General features: G+C 41.8%; 1 protein-coding gene across 2 annotated transcripts in view; it reads left to right on the top strand.

Moving 5' to 3' along the window:
- WASHC3 (WASH complex subunit 3) overlaps nt 1–13,086 on the top strand; it is a 47,887-nt gene extending 34,801 nt beyond the window's left edge. The window contains exons 6-7 of one of the 2 annotated variants that reach the window (XM_036251923.1): nt 3,908–3,972; nt 12,730–13,086. In XM_036251923.1, coding sequence (XP_036107816.1) covers nt 3,908–3,972; nt 12,730–12,814 — 150 coding nt within the window. In that variant the 3' untranslated portion in view covers nt 12,815–13,086. The remainder of the gene's footprint in view (nt 1–3,907; nt 3,973–12,729) is intronic. The other variant, XM_036251921.1, reaches the window with a different exon arrangement.
- The last annotated feature ends 1,336 nt before the right edge of the window (nt 13,087–14,422 follow it).

Below are 14,422 nucleotides of genomic sequence, written 5' to 3' on the forward strand. Positions count from 1 at the left end.
CCAAATGTTAATGTGGAATGCCCCCAAACAACTGTTTTTCCCGTCTTTCATTTATCCTTAAACTTCATCAGCTAACAAGAAGCCCAGAGTTTCATCATGTGCCTTCTTTGTCTTTTTAACCTTAAAGATTGCCCCATGGATCAGTATTACTTTCAGAAGTAAGATTATGAAGATAATTTTGTGATGGTGCTATTTATTTTCATTCATCTAATATTTCGGATGCATTTAGATTCCATTGTTAGCCAAGTCTTAATAGGTTAAATTTTACTAATTTATAAAATTAAACATAACAGTTATAAAGATAAATGTGTAAATGGGCCCATACATGACAGCCTTGCCCTTGCTACCTCCCAGGAGACAGAGTTCCGGGAAACCTGTGCATTGAGAGGAAGCCTTAGCTCCCAGCCCTCCTTAGCCTAGCGAGCTGCAGGCACCCGGGACTGTTTCTCCCTCATGGCCAAAGCAAGGGGTTATGGCTGCAGAAGGCCTCTTTTCTGCACGTTTTTTTAAAAGTAAATATGAATTAAAATGTTAATATATTTTCTTATTTTAAAAATGAGAATTATAATTAATGATCTGAACTTAATCTGGCAAGATCTGTAACTTTTCTATGAGCAATATACGGCCATTAACTTTGAAGACTCTTCATATTGAATTTGTAATCCATTTGACTCATATTGAGCATGTACTTGCTTGGACTTACAGATTTTATCGGGTGAAATGTAACATAAAGTCAGCATTTTGAAGGGAGAAAATATCTGGATAAGTATATATTTGTTCTTAAAAATGTGTTCGAGACAAGCTTATGTGTGATAGATTATTTAAAGATTTGTGTATATTTCTAGTCTTCTTGTTTTTTATTTTAAATAAACTCCAATCCCATCTTCAAGACACTTCAGTGAATCCTTTGCTGGGTCTAACATCGCCCATTACACAGGCCGCTGTTACACGTTTCATGGCTGTGTTGTGATCACGTGTTTAACTCATCTATTAGACTGTACCCCCTGCGGGCAGGGGCTGGCTGCATCTTTTATTTTCTCAGCATAAAGCACTGTGCTGCCATAGTGATGTTAAATATGGAGATGTGTGGGATTTTGATATCAAAATTCTACTGCTAACCACAGTAAATTTACTCCTAACCACCCTGGAAGATCCCTGAGACCAGAAAACTAACACCCCTGAGACCAAAACACAACTGCAAAAGCAAGCAGGGGAACCTTAGCTGGGTTGGTGCCCAGAAACGTCACGGTAGGGCACTGAGAAATTGGGCTAGAGCATCAGAGCTCCTTAGGGGGCCTCTTCTGTACCTTAGGTTCAAAACTGAATGTCACAACTAGCTAGTGACATGGGAGGACCACGCAACAGCGAAGGGAAGGGTACACAACATCAAAGGGAGCTGATGACTTTCTTCCCATGTGGGCCCTGGCTCAGCTTACCCTGTCCACCACATGGAATGAAGGGCTATGAGGGAGAGGGTCCCAACCGTGCGTACAACCTTTTAAAGCATGGTGACCCTACTTTTGAAGGTGATATAATTCAAGTCCTCAAATTTAACTAATCAGATTAGTGTTCCTCATCTTTTGGGATGACATGAAGAGAGGAGTTGGCAAAGACACTGATTATACCTCCCCTTGAACTTTGTAAGTGAGCTTCAATAAGTGTTTATTTATCCATAAATGAGTTCCCATTTCAAGTAAATTTGTATTTATATCTGACATAGCCTTTTCTAATTGTTTTGATGTTCTTATCTTAACCTTTGAAATTCACATATTCTCAGTGTTTTTATGACTATACACTTATAGAACTATCATTACTCAGTGTTGGTATTGGTGTAGGGAAGATGTATAATATAACTCCAGGAGAGTTCTTGAATTCGCTTTGACCTTTGTGCAGAATGTGTCCAAATGGAATTGGGCCATTTGCTTATGAAAAGAACATTAACGTAGCTATACTTAAGAGTAGAAAGCTCTGAAACCTTGATTTGAAATTTATTCATATTGTGAAGTATCATTTAAATTATCAATGTTTTCATTCTTTTGGAGATAGAAGAATAAGAATATGATGCCTGGCTTCTTCTGTATAGCAGAATTAGTGTTGGTTAAGCACAGATATTTAATTTGGTCTTATGTGAATTGGATAACATTGGTTCCATTAAGTCATTTAAAAATGTACCTTATTATATTATTCAAGTGCTATGCACATAGACATATAAAAGCAAAATAAGAGCTATTTCAAATAATGAGCTCTCTAAAAGGTCTTGTAGGTGGTATGTGGAGACATATCAAGGAGGCATTTGTTAGCTTTAAAAAAAATTTCTAGTTTTATTGAGAAGTAATTGAAATGCATCACTGTATAAGTTTAAAATGTACAGCATGATGGTTTGATTTACACATAACGTAAAATGATTACCACAGTAGGTTTAGTTAACATTCATCATCTCACATAGATACAATAAAAAGAAAACAAAATGTCTCCTTGTGGTAGACCAGTTAGGATCTACTCTCTTAACTTTCCTACATATCAAAAGCAGGGTTAACTATAGTCATTTAACCCTTAAGTATTTTGTAACTGGAAGTTAGTAGCTTTTGACCTCTTTCCTCCAATTCTCTGCTCCTCCCCCACCTCTGATAACCACAAATCTGATCTCTTTTTTTATGAGTTTGGTGTGGTTGGTTTTGTTTTGTTTAAATTCCATATATAAGTTAAATCATGCAGTATTTGTCTTATGCTGTCTGGCTTAGCATAATACCTTCAAGGTCTATCCATATTGTTGCTGGATCATACGGTAGTTCTGTTTTTAATTTTTCAAGGAACCGCCCTGCTGTTTTCCATAGTGACTGCACAGTTTAGTTTCACCAGTGGTGCACGAGGCTTCCTTTCTCCACATCTGCTCCATGGAGCGTTTGTTATCTCTTGTCTTTTTGATGACGACCATTCTAAAAGGTGGAGGTGAGCCCTGGCCGGTTTGGCTCACTGGTAGAGCATCGGCCCACAAACCAATGAGTCGCGGGTTCCATTCCAGCCAAGGGCACGTACTTTGGTTGCGGTTCGTCCCCAACCCTGGCTGGGGTCATGCGGGAGGCAACCAGTCGATGTGTCCCTCTCATGTTGATGTTTCTCTCTCTCCCTTTCTCCCTCTATCTCCGTCCCACTCTATCTGCAGATAAATAGAAAAATATCCTTGAGGGAGGATTAAAAAATAAAAAGTGTGAGGTGATACCTCACTATAGTTTTAATTTGTATTTCCCTAATGACTAGTGAGGTTGAGCATCTTTTCATGTAACTGCTGGTCATTGGTATATCTTCTTTGGAAAATGTTTGTTCAGGTTCTTTGCCCATTAGATTATTTATTTTCTTGCCATTAAGTTATACGAGTTCCTTATGTATTTTGGAGATTAACCCCTTATTAGATACATGGTTTGCACATATTTTTTCCATGCTGTCGGTTGTCTTTTCACTTTGTGATTGGCTTCTTTGGCTGTGTAGAACCTTTTAAAATTAATGTGGTCCCCATTGTTTATTTTTTATTTTGTTGCTTGTGCTTTAGGTGTGATTTTCATAATACCATTATCAAGGTCCATGTCAAGGAGCTTTTTCCTGTTTTCTTCATGGAGTTTCATGGTTTCAGGTCTTACATTTTAGTCTTTAATCCATTTCAAGTTAATGTTGGTGGGTAGTGAAAAATAGGGATCTAGTTTTGTTCTTTTACATGTGAATATTCAATTTTCCCAGCACCATTTATTAAAGACACTGTTTTTTCTCTATTGCGTATTCTTGGCTCCCTTGTCAAATATTAGCTGACTGTATATGCTTGCATTTTATTTCTGGGCTCTCAATTCTGTTCCGTTGGTCTGTTTTTCTATTTTTATGAAACTAATTGAATGATTATATTGTGTCCTTTGCTTAGGGTGTTCCAGTGATGGCAATAAGAAACAAAATGATATCAGAAGGGCTAGACCCAGATCTTCTTGAGTAAGTAATTCTTATTACAATGATATTACCGCTGAGATGTTGAATTTATCAGTTATAATAAAAAGATTTCCAACTCTCTATACATTTTTCCTATACAGTGTTTTATAGTTGAGGAAACCAGCTTCATAAATAGTGTCTCTGCTATATCTCTCTTCTGCTGCTAAACACCAGCCGTTGCACATTCAGGGGCAGTTACAGTAGGTCGGTGATGAATCTACATGTCCAAAGAGATGGAATTAGATGACAGTTTTGTTGCACAGCAGTAGTCTCCTCAAAAAGCAGTGTTTTTCCCTCTTTGTGCTACCTTTCTCATGTTTTTTAAAATCATCTGCCATTTGTGTTTAATACTTTAGTGTATAGGACATTTACTCTACCAAGATCCCAGTTGAGCCAGATTGAGATTAAATAGGGTCAAGTCGCTCTATGTCCACAGTAATGGTAATTATAGAACTACATGTCAGTTTTTGTGAGATTTTGAAACAATTTTTTGAGAAATGCTGAAAATTTGTGGCTCAGAAATTTGGCAATAATTTATTTCATCCAAGCAAACCTGGCTACAGAGCGCAACCTGAATAAATATATATCTTAATGGATTATTCAGAACTAGTCTGTTTTGCAAGTATCTAGATACTTGTAAAGAGTGTTTCCAGTTTGGAGTTTTAGTTTACCCCAGTGTCTTTAGCCATGGACCCAGGCATTCATACCTACTAGCAGTGTATTGCTTTGGGATTTTTCTTGGCTCTCAGCCCTTCAAGAAACTGCATTTTAGAAGTAAAACACCATAAAACAGTCCTTTTCTCATATTTTATCTTCCAAAATAGGAAATTTAAGAATTTTTTAAAAGCCTACCAGGACAGATTTCCAACATGTATCTACATTTAGTATATATCCAAGTAGCAAACAGTTGAAGTACAATGGCATGGATTGGTAATTTGAACTAAAGTATCTCTGGGATATTTGACTTTTGTTTTGGACATTCTTTCTGACACATGCGTTAAAAGCAGATGGATTGTGACATATATTTTAATGTGAATTGAACATGTAGGTCCAATCCATTTTGGCACTCATTGAAATATATGTTATAAATATATTTAACATTGACCATGGCTTCCTTTTTGCTTCTGGAAATACACAGTAGGCCTCGATAATAACAGAAAGCTAAAATGGCCTTTAAAATGCTGATATTTTTTCCTCTAGAGAAAATGTAATGAATGGAAGACAAGCAGCCCTACAAGCATCAGCATATGCTGGATGGCCAATCCCTTCAGCTCCTATTTGCTTCACTTCATCCCTGGCCTAGACTAAACCTCCTTTAAAATCCTTTACTTAACCAGCTACCCACAGTAGCAAATAGAAAGTCAACCTTGATTGTGCCCTCTTCCCTACCTTCCCATATCAATCACTATGATGGTCTTGTTTTTAATATCCCTTACATCTGACCACATGCCCCCATGCTCATTGCTGTTTAGTTCAAACTCTCATCATTTGGCACCTGAATTATTACAATAGCTCCAGATTGGGTTCCTGATTCTCTTAATCTGTCACCAAAGTCTGAGTGTTTCTGTTCATACTTCACTCTTGCTCGAATCTTTTTGTGACGCTCCGTTACCTTCCATGTGGAGTCTAACATATTAGACTTGCATATAAGTGCTTTTGTCATCAAGACCCAGATTTTCTCAGCTTCATTTCTTGCCACTCTTCCACGCCACCCATGCAGCTGTAGCAAACTACCGGCACTTCTCTGAACGTATCATTGTCCTGCTCCCTTTTGGTGTCTTTCATTGTTTTCCTTCTTCTCCATGGAGCTTCCTTCCCCCATCTTATCGGCCTGGTTAATTTCATATTTTTTAAGACTCCATTTAGGTATCGCCACCCTAAGAAGTCCATGGATGACTACCAAGGGGAGAACTCCCTGTACCCCCAATACTTCCTTGATGTATCTCATTTAGCAAGTTTGAGGGTAGGTCATTGTCTGTAAATGTTGAGAAACATTTGGATGCAAGGTGGTGCCAAGTTTCAGGGTAGAATTCCAGTAACAGTTAAAACATGGTCTTACACAAAAGCTGCTCCTCAGCCACAGGCTGGAGCCATAGTTCTGACCCATTACCTCATAAGTCCAGGCCGATGGTCACCAGGGGCACTGGTTGGGGTAGAGGTGACTCACTTTAACCTAGCACCACTACCACTAGCAAACCAGCTCCAACCACAACTAGGTAGATATGAGAAGGGGAATCACTGCCTTGCTGAAGAGGGATTCTGGCACTTTGGGAATCATGTTTACTTAAAAGTTAAGGCACCTCACTTTGGAAGAAAGGTCTCAGCTGATGAAGGGGAAGAAAATGTGCCACCCAAGTGAAGAGTGTACTTTTATTTAGAATCTTAGGTACATAGTAAGCCTCAGCCAAGAACTTTCAGTAAAAGATTGTTCTGTTTTCTTTTTTCTTTCAAAATATAAACTACACTTTTTTATTAGCCTTAGATAGTAAGACAGACTGATGTAGCTGTTAGAAGAAATAGTCTAGATCTGTCTGCACTGAGCAAAGAGCAAAGCTGAGGTTAATGTAGAAATAAATACTAATCAGCAAATAAATTGTTATTTAATTAGGTATAAAACTTCACTAGCTAAGAGTACATAACTTTAAACTAAAACAGTTCACATGCTAAAGAAGAGAGCCTGGCTATTTCCCTAGAAAAAGGACTATCATCCTTTTATATATATATATAGCCAAGAATTAGTCCTGTTTAGGTTGTCAAAATTAGTTTCCAATGCCACTGAAATAAACAGATATGTGAAAGAGTACCTCTGTCACCATCATACTTAAAAAGTTTAAAGGGACAGAAATGGAAAATTTTGAGGTTAATCTGTTTTAGTTTTATATTCAGAAATATGGAATAGATAAATCGTGCCTTGTAAATTCTTTCAATCAGTGCCTATATTTTCTGACCAAGGGAAAGAAAAAGATAAGATGTTGCTCCCATATCCTTTTCTGTGCTTACATTTATGTCCCGGAACTAAGGTACGATAACCAGGTGGTAATTGCTGTTTTGACTGCTCTAGGACATAGAGATTAGCTGGGGCCTGCCCATCAGCAAGAGCTGAAATCCACGGCGGTTAAGGCTCAGGCTACGCAGGTTTTGGAAAGTTAGCCAGAAACGGTCAACTCGAGCCCTGGCTGGTTTGTTCAATGGTTAGAGCATCAGACTGTGGACTGAAGGGTCGCAGGTTCAATTCTCGGTCAAGGGCACGTACCTGGGTTGCAAGTTCGATCCCTGGCCCCAGTCAGGATCGTGCAGGAAGCAGCTGGTCAATGTGTCTCTCTCACATTGATACTTCTCTCTCTCCCCCTTTCACTCTCTCTAAATATAATGGAAAAAGATCCTCGGGTGTGGATTAACAACAACCAAAAGAAGTAGTTAACTTGCTGGGGCTCAGATTCTGCACTGCTGCTTTCTAGCTAAATGACCTTGGACTAATTACCTGATCTCTCTATGCATTTCCTCATCAGTAAAATGGAAAATAGAAGAGTTCGCTCATCATATATAGTTGTTCAGCTTATGTAGGAGAATAATGTAAGCACTTAGCACAGCTCTGGACAAGCAGTAAATGTTAGTTCTGATTTATGAATGTTTTAATGGAAGAAGATGTAGCAAGTTCTAAACAACTAGATTTACCAGGCTTTTGAATCACAACTTGTTTAAAATCCTGCAGTTGCCTGTATACCATTGTTTCAGCAGAGACATATTTAACATGCACAGAGCAGTTATCCTTCTGAATTACATTGTTTTCTCAAACTGAAAAATCTGCATTTTAAACTCAATATTAGGAGAAAGGTATAGTTTTCAGCATATTGATTTGGCTGAAGAAAGCGTATAATTGAGTTCAAATTACTGTGCAGACTTTGAACAGAAACAGCTCATTTGGCATTTGTCCTGGAGAGATCTATTCAAAAGATCCATACCCTTCTCCCAGACTATGAAATGACCGACCTTATGGTTGCCAGAAATAAAGGGTAACCAGCTCAGCCTACTTATCACTGAGACAAGAGAAGATGTATTAGCATTAACCAAAAAGATGCTGGAAATCAAGAAAACTTTCTATCAATTATATTCAAGCCTTGCCCAGCAGATTCGCCTGCTTTGTAAGGGAATTCCCTGTCTGCCAATTAGACCCGTTTCTCCCTCCTGCTACACAGCAACACAGTGGAGGGAAGGCTGGGTTTTGGCTGATTGAGGGTAGAATAAGTCTCAATTCCCCAGCCAGACAATTCTAAAAGTAGGTTTTCCACTGGTTCCACTCTTTTAGTTCTTGCTGAGCTGAGTTCCCATTCAATTTAGTTGCCAGTCCTCAACCACTGGCTGACAGACTGGCTAGAAAGTATAGGACAGGGAAAAAAATGTCAAAAACTTGTGATTGGTTCACTGTTGGTCACAAGAGGGAAAGAAGTAATGAAAATATCAAAAAGGTGGTGTTAAAAAGCAGTTGTGGTTTGATCCCTGGTCAGGGCTTATATAAGAATCAACCAGTGGGCCTTCCTAGTGTGGCTCTGTTCGTTGGAGTGTCATCCTGTACACCAAAGGGGGGGGTGGGCTCGATTCCCAGTCACGGGAACATGCCCAGGTTGTGGGTTCGATCCCCAGCTGGGGTGCGTGCAGGAGGCAGCCGTCAGTGTTTCTCTCTTGCATGAATGTCTCTCTCTCCCCCCACCCCTGAAGTTAATTAAAGATAATTTGACTTAGAGTAGCCAAATTCAAAGATAGAAAGAATAGTGGTTGCCACTATTTATATAAAGAATCAACCAATGAGTGCATAAGCAAGTGAGACAACAAATTGACGTTTCTCTCTCTCTCTCTCTCTCTCTCTCTCTCAAAAAATAAATACACACACACAAAAATGGAGGCAAAAGAGAGCAGTTGTGCTCTGCCAGTGGCTAAACTTCCACCTATAAAATGAATATCGTGGGGAAGTAGTGTGTAGCATGGTGACTATAGTTAACAGTACTCTAGTGTATAATTGAAAATTGGTAAGAATAGATCTTAGAAGTTCTCATAACAAGAAAAAAATGTTTGAAGCTATCTATAGTGATGAATGTTGACTAGACTTATTGTGTAACGATTTCACAGTATATACAAATATCAAAACATGGTGTATACCTAAAACTAATATGCTTTTTGTCAATTACATCTCAATTATAAAAAATGAATGAAGGCAAACAATACCAAGTATTGGCATGATTATGAAGAAACTGGAACACTTGTGTACGTGTATAAAGGATACAGCCTCTGTAGAAAACAGCCTGGCAGGGCCTCAAAAAATTCACCCTAGAATTACCATATAATCCAGCAATTCCCAAAGGTGGAAACAACCCAGATGCCCAGCCGCAGATGAATGGTTAAACAAAATGCACTATATGCACTCAATAAAATATTATTCAGCCTTAAAAAGGGAGGAAATTCTGATATATACGCTATAACATGGATAAACCTTGAAGGCCTTCATTATGATAAATGAAATAAGCCAGGCACAATACTTGTTATAGTAAATAACAAATACTATATGATTCCACTTAGAGGAGTCCAATTAAAGACGGAGAGTAGAATAGTGGTTACCAGTGGCTAGAGGGAAAGGGGGTTGGGATTTACTGTTCTATGGGTATAGAGTTTCAGTTTTGCAAGATGAAAAGAGTTCTGGAGATGGTGGTGATGATTACAGAACAATGTGAATGACTGCGTAAGCATCCCAAACTTCGTTGTGTGATTTCAGTGAAAACATGTATCTTGTATTACTTCTCCCCATCCTTCACCTGTTAAGGTGAAGTGACCTAATCTCATCTACTTTTGCCCCGAGATACACCTTGCCCTCTGGCTACCAAGTGACTGATGGTCCCAAATGCAGTGTCGTGCTGTCCCCATTTCCCCTGTACTCAGAATCTCATCCCGTTCATTCGCACATTTTCTGTTTCTGGCAAACTCCTGCTCCCCTGGCAAACCCGTCCACAAGTGTGTTCATCTCTCTGGAGTCTTCTCTAATCACCCCTCGTGGAGTGAACTCCTTTTCCCCACGTGTGGCTCGGACAGCTGTGCATCTCACGCTGTGGAACAATAATTGTTGCGTTTCCATCTCCCCCGACTAAAATATAAGCTTCTTCAGGGCAGGGCTGCTGTCACTCATCTGATCTCCAGCACCTGACACAGTTCCTGGCAAAGAGTAGGTGCATCATGATGATGAGAATAATAGCAATTATATAATGAAAATACTAGAAAATAACATTTCATGTGTGTACTGTATGTCAGATATTATTCAGTGTACTTTACACTTAGTAATGTATTTTAATCATCACAACAATCAGTGAGGTGGGTACAAGTAGCAAGGCTGGGATTTGAACCCAGTCAACCTGGCTCCATTGTCCTTGTTCCTAACCACTATGCTGTATAGCATTATATAAATCAAAAATTGTTAACATTTAAATTAATTTTATATTTTCATTCTCTCCTAGGCCTAGGTTACTTTTACTCTTTTCTTAGGTAGCATTTATTTGAAGGGAGTTGTATACATTGTTTATTTGTGTGAGTTGCCCTAGGTACTAATATAATTTTGATGTAGTATTCAAATATTTCCCCCGGGCAATTTTTTCTCTCTTTTTTTTTTTTTTTAGCAAGGTGAAGACCATAAGAAATCAACTACATAGCAAAAAGAAGTTTACTGGGAAAAATGTGCCTGGTATTCATGTCCACTACTTCTAGAGTTCTTGCTTCCATGGGTAGTGATGGAGACTCTGGTCCCATGTTAGTATTTTCGGCAGGCGGACCATCAGTCAACACCTAGAGATGCTGTAGCCAGCTTCAAAGTGGTACTGAGTCATGTGACCGCCTAGGCATGGTCTGAAATTGTCCAGCAGAGTGAATGGGTTTATATGTGACAACCAGGAAGCAAACCAGCATTTTTGTTTTGTAGTACGCCAGATACGATGTTAAAAAGTACAAGCCAAAACTCAGCCATAATTTTTAGTAACTGAAAGTAAATAGTAGACTATGCATTTTCTTACTTTAGTAATAGTAGTTATATGTCTGGCAGAGAAGGGCTATATTTGTTGGTGTTCTAAATCTTTACTAAGAATCAAGGAGCTTGAGGGGAAAATAAGTCTGGTAGTTTGTAACTGTCCAGACAGAGCACCTGTATTATTCTTCCTGTCCCTCTCAGCTTCCCTAAAGTAGACTTGACTCGTGTAGTTTACTTGCTGGGTAAGGTGTATGGAGGGAGGCTGGGGATAGTGCTCCCACGCTCACTGATTACTGACACCTGCGGAGCATCTAGTTGACAGTTTTAATGACAATATTAAAACTGTACTTGGCTTCATTATAGCACACACATGCAGAGTTGAGCCGTTCTCACATCTCATTGCTCAGAAGTGAAAGCATTCAACACATATGAAGAACCTTCGTCCCTGCAAAGTTTCCACATTGCCTGTGTGTCTTAGCAGCCGTCCGTGAACTCTCCTCCATTTTCAACATTTCTGCCTGCAGCTTCCTCTGGTCATGTCCCTTTCTTCCCGCTGCTGGCTTTTCTCTCTCTGCACCTCGGCGCCCTGGAGGCTGTGCGGCCGTCGCACTGGTCACACCAGCCTCCCCCCGTCACCTCTCCGCCTCTGGGCGCGCTCTGCAAAGACAGGCTGGAGCAGCTGGGGCCGGGCCGTGCGGAGGCGCTGCGTCCACGTCCACGGGCAGGAGCAGCTGGGGCCGGGCCCTGCGGAGGCGCTGCGTCCACGTCCACGGGCTGCAGCAGCTGGGGCCGGGCCGTGCGGAGGCGCTGCGTCCACGTCCACGGGCTGGAGCAGCCGGGGTCGGGCCGTGCCGGGGCGCCGCGTCCACGTCCACGGGCTGGAGCAGCTGGGGCCGGGCCGTGCGGGGGCGCTGCGTCCACGTCCACGGGCTGGAGCAGCTGGGGCCGGGCCGTGTGGAGGCGCTGCGTCCACGTCTACGGGCTGGAGCAGCTGGGGCCGGGCCGTGCCGGGGCGCTGCGTCCATGTCTACGGGCTGGAGCAGCTGGGGCCGGGCCGTGCCGGGGCGCTGCGTCCACGTCCACGGGCTGGAGCAGCTGGGGCCGGGCCGTGCCGGGGCGCTGCGTCCACGTCCACGGGCTGGAGCAGCTGGGGCCGGGCCGTGCGGAGGCGCTGCGTCCACGTCCACGGGCTGGAGCAGCTGGGGCCGGGCCGTGCGGAGGCGCTGCGTCCACGTCCACGGGCTGGAGCAGCTGGGGCCGGGCCGTGCGGAGGCGCTGCGTCCACGTCCACGGGCTGGAGCAGCTGGGGCCGGGCCGTGCGGAGGCGCTGCGTCCACGTCCACGGGCTGGAGCAGCTGGGGCCGGGCCGTGCGGGGGCGCTGCGTCCACGTCCACGGGCTGGAGCAGCTGGGGCCGGGCCGTGCGGGGGCGCTGCGTCCACGTCCACGGGCTGGAGCAGCTGGGGCCGGGCCGTGCGGGGGCGCTGCGTCCACGTCCACGGGCTGGAGCAGCTGGGGCCGGGCCGTGCGGAGGCGCTGCGTCCACGTCCACGGGCTGGAGCAGCTGGGGCCGGGCCGTGCGGAGGCGCTGCGTCCATGTCTACGGGCTGGAGCAGCTGGGGCCGGGCAGGGCGCTCCCTCAGGGCAGGGCGCAGACTTAGCAGATCCAGTAGCAGCCGCGTTCTCGGGTGGACCTGATTTACAGGGAGTGCGTGCTTTCGTTGACTGGAAAACCTTTAAACATTCTTTCCTCTCTTTCAGGAGGCCAGATGCTCCGGTGCCTGATGGCGAAGGTGAAAAAAATGCAGAAGAAAGTTCAGATAGCGAATCTTCTTTTAGTGACTAAGTTTGACTTTGATAGCAAGTATGTATACACGTGTAGATGGACATTTACATTATATCAGAAAGAGAGCCTAAACTTGAACTCTTTGTCCAAAAAAAGCAAATGGCCAGATATTCACACCAAGCTTCCTCTGTGTTAAAACCATAATAATAATAAAGCATTTATAACCTGGCAGTATGTCTTACTACCAAAATAAAGGGCCCTGAACTGAAAAGTAAAATAGACTAAAAAAGTTCAGTTAGTGCTACAAATACTAAGATGGAATACTGCAGGGATGCAATGAGCATTTAATATAAAATCAATGTGAGGTTAGGGATCAAAAATAGACTCAACGCAAAAAAAAAAAAAGTAAATTTGTCTAGTGAATTATTCAATTTGTGTGACTATCTTAGCATAAAAGTATTATGTGCATTTGCATCATTAGAGTTAAATTTCTGGCAGAAAACAATGCTAGGTTGAAGTTTTATGTGACAACTTAAAGCTTATATATCATAGGTAATACACATACAGAATATTGGTCGTATTTACTAGCTTATAGAGCTTTTCACCACTTGGCAATTAGGTCACATGCTATCAAAGTTCTTATGGTATTTATCATCAGGTAGAAATTGAATTGAACGTAGTTTCGATGCAGTTCAGAGTGAGCAAGCATCATTGTTGTCAGCTCTTTTGCTGCCTAAACAGAAAAAATATATTTAATTTGCACAGGTTTAAAATGTCCTCACCTCACCTTGCAAATAATTCTTCAAGAATAATTATCTGCACACAGTCTAGAAAATCCCTAAAATACATATTGACCCTTGGTATCCATGGGGGATTGGTTCCAGGAACCCTTGAGGATACCAAACTCTATGGATGCTCAAGTCCCTCTTATAAAATGACATAATATTTGCAAATAACCTACATACATCCTTCCGTATACTTTAAATCATCTCTAGAATACTTATCCCTAATACAATGTAAATGCTATGTAAATAGTTGTGCTACTGTATTCTTTAAAGAATAATGACAAGAAAAAAAAGTCTGTACATGTTTAGTACAGGCGCAACCATCATAAGCCTAACTACATAGTACACGCCAGCAAGAGTGCAACATTTTTATTTATTATTATTTTTTTTAATCCTCACCTGGGGATATTTTTTCATTGATCTTTAGCTAGAGTGGAAGGGAGGGAGAGAGAGAGAGACATCAATGTGAGTGAGTCACATCGATTGGTCACCTCCTGCACAAGCCCAACCAGGGCCAGGGATAGCACCTGCAACCCAGGTACATGCCCTTGACTGGTATTGAACCCATGACCCTTCAGACCACAGGCTCATGCTCCAATCACTGAGCCAAATTAGCCAGGGCAACAGTATAACATTTTTGCAAAATATTTTTGATCCACTGTTGACTGAATTCACAAATGCTGAATCTGTAGATTTGGAGAACCAACGGTACTTACAAGAAAGATATATAAATGCATTTGATTAGTGGTGCTCATTTTAGTGTAGGCCCCCTGAAAGCAGACCCTGAGAAAAGGCCTTGGGTAAATGAAGGTCGTTTGTTAGGTGATCCCAGGAAGCAAAAACGAGAGAACAGAGAGTAGGAGGGGGGAACCTATACAAAGGC

This window comes from Molossus molossus, unplaced genomic scaffold (genome assembly GCF_014108415.1).
Source record: "Molossus molossus isolate mMolMol1 unplaced genomic scaffold, mMolMol1.p scaffold_m16_p_10, whole genome shotgun sequence".
Lineage (NCBI taxonomy): Eukaryota > Metazoa > Chordata > Mammalia > Chiroptera > Molossidae > Molossus > Molossus molossus.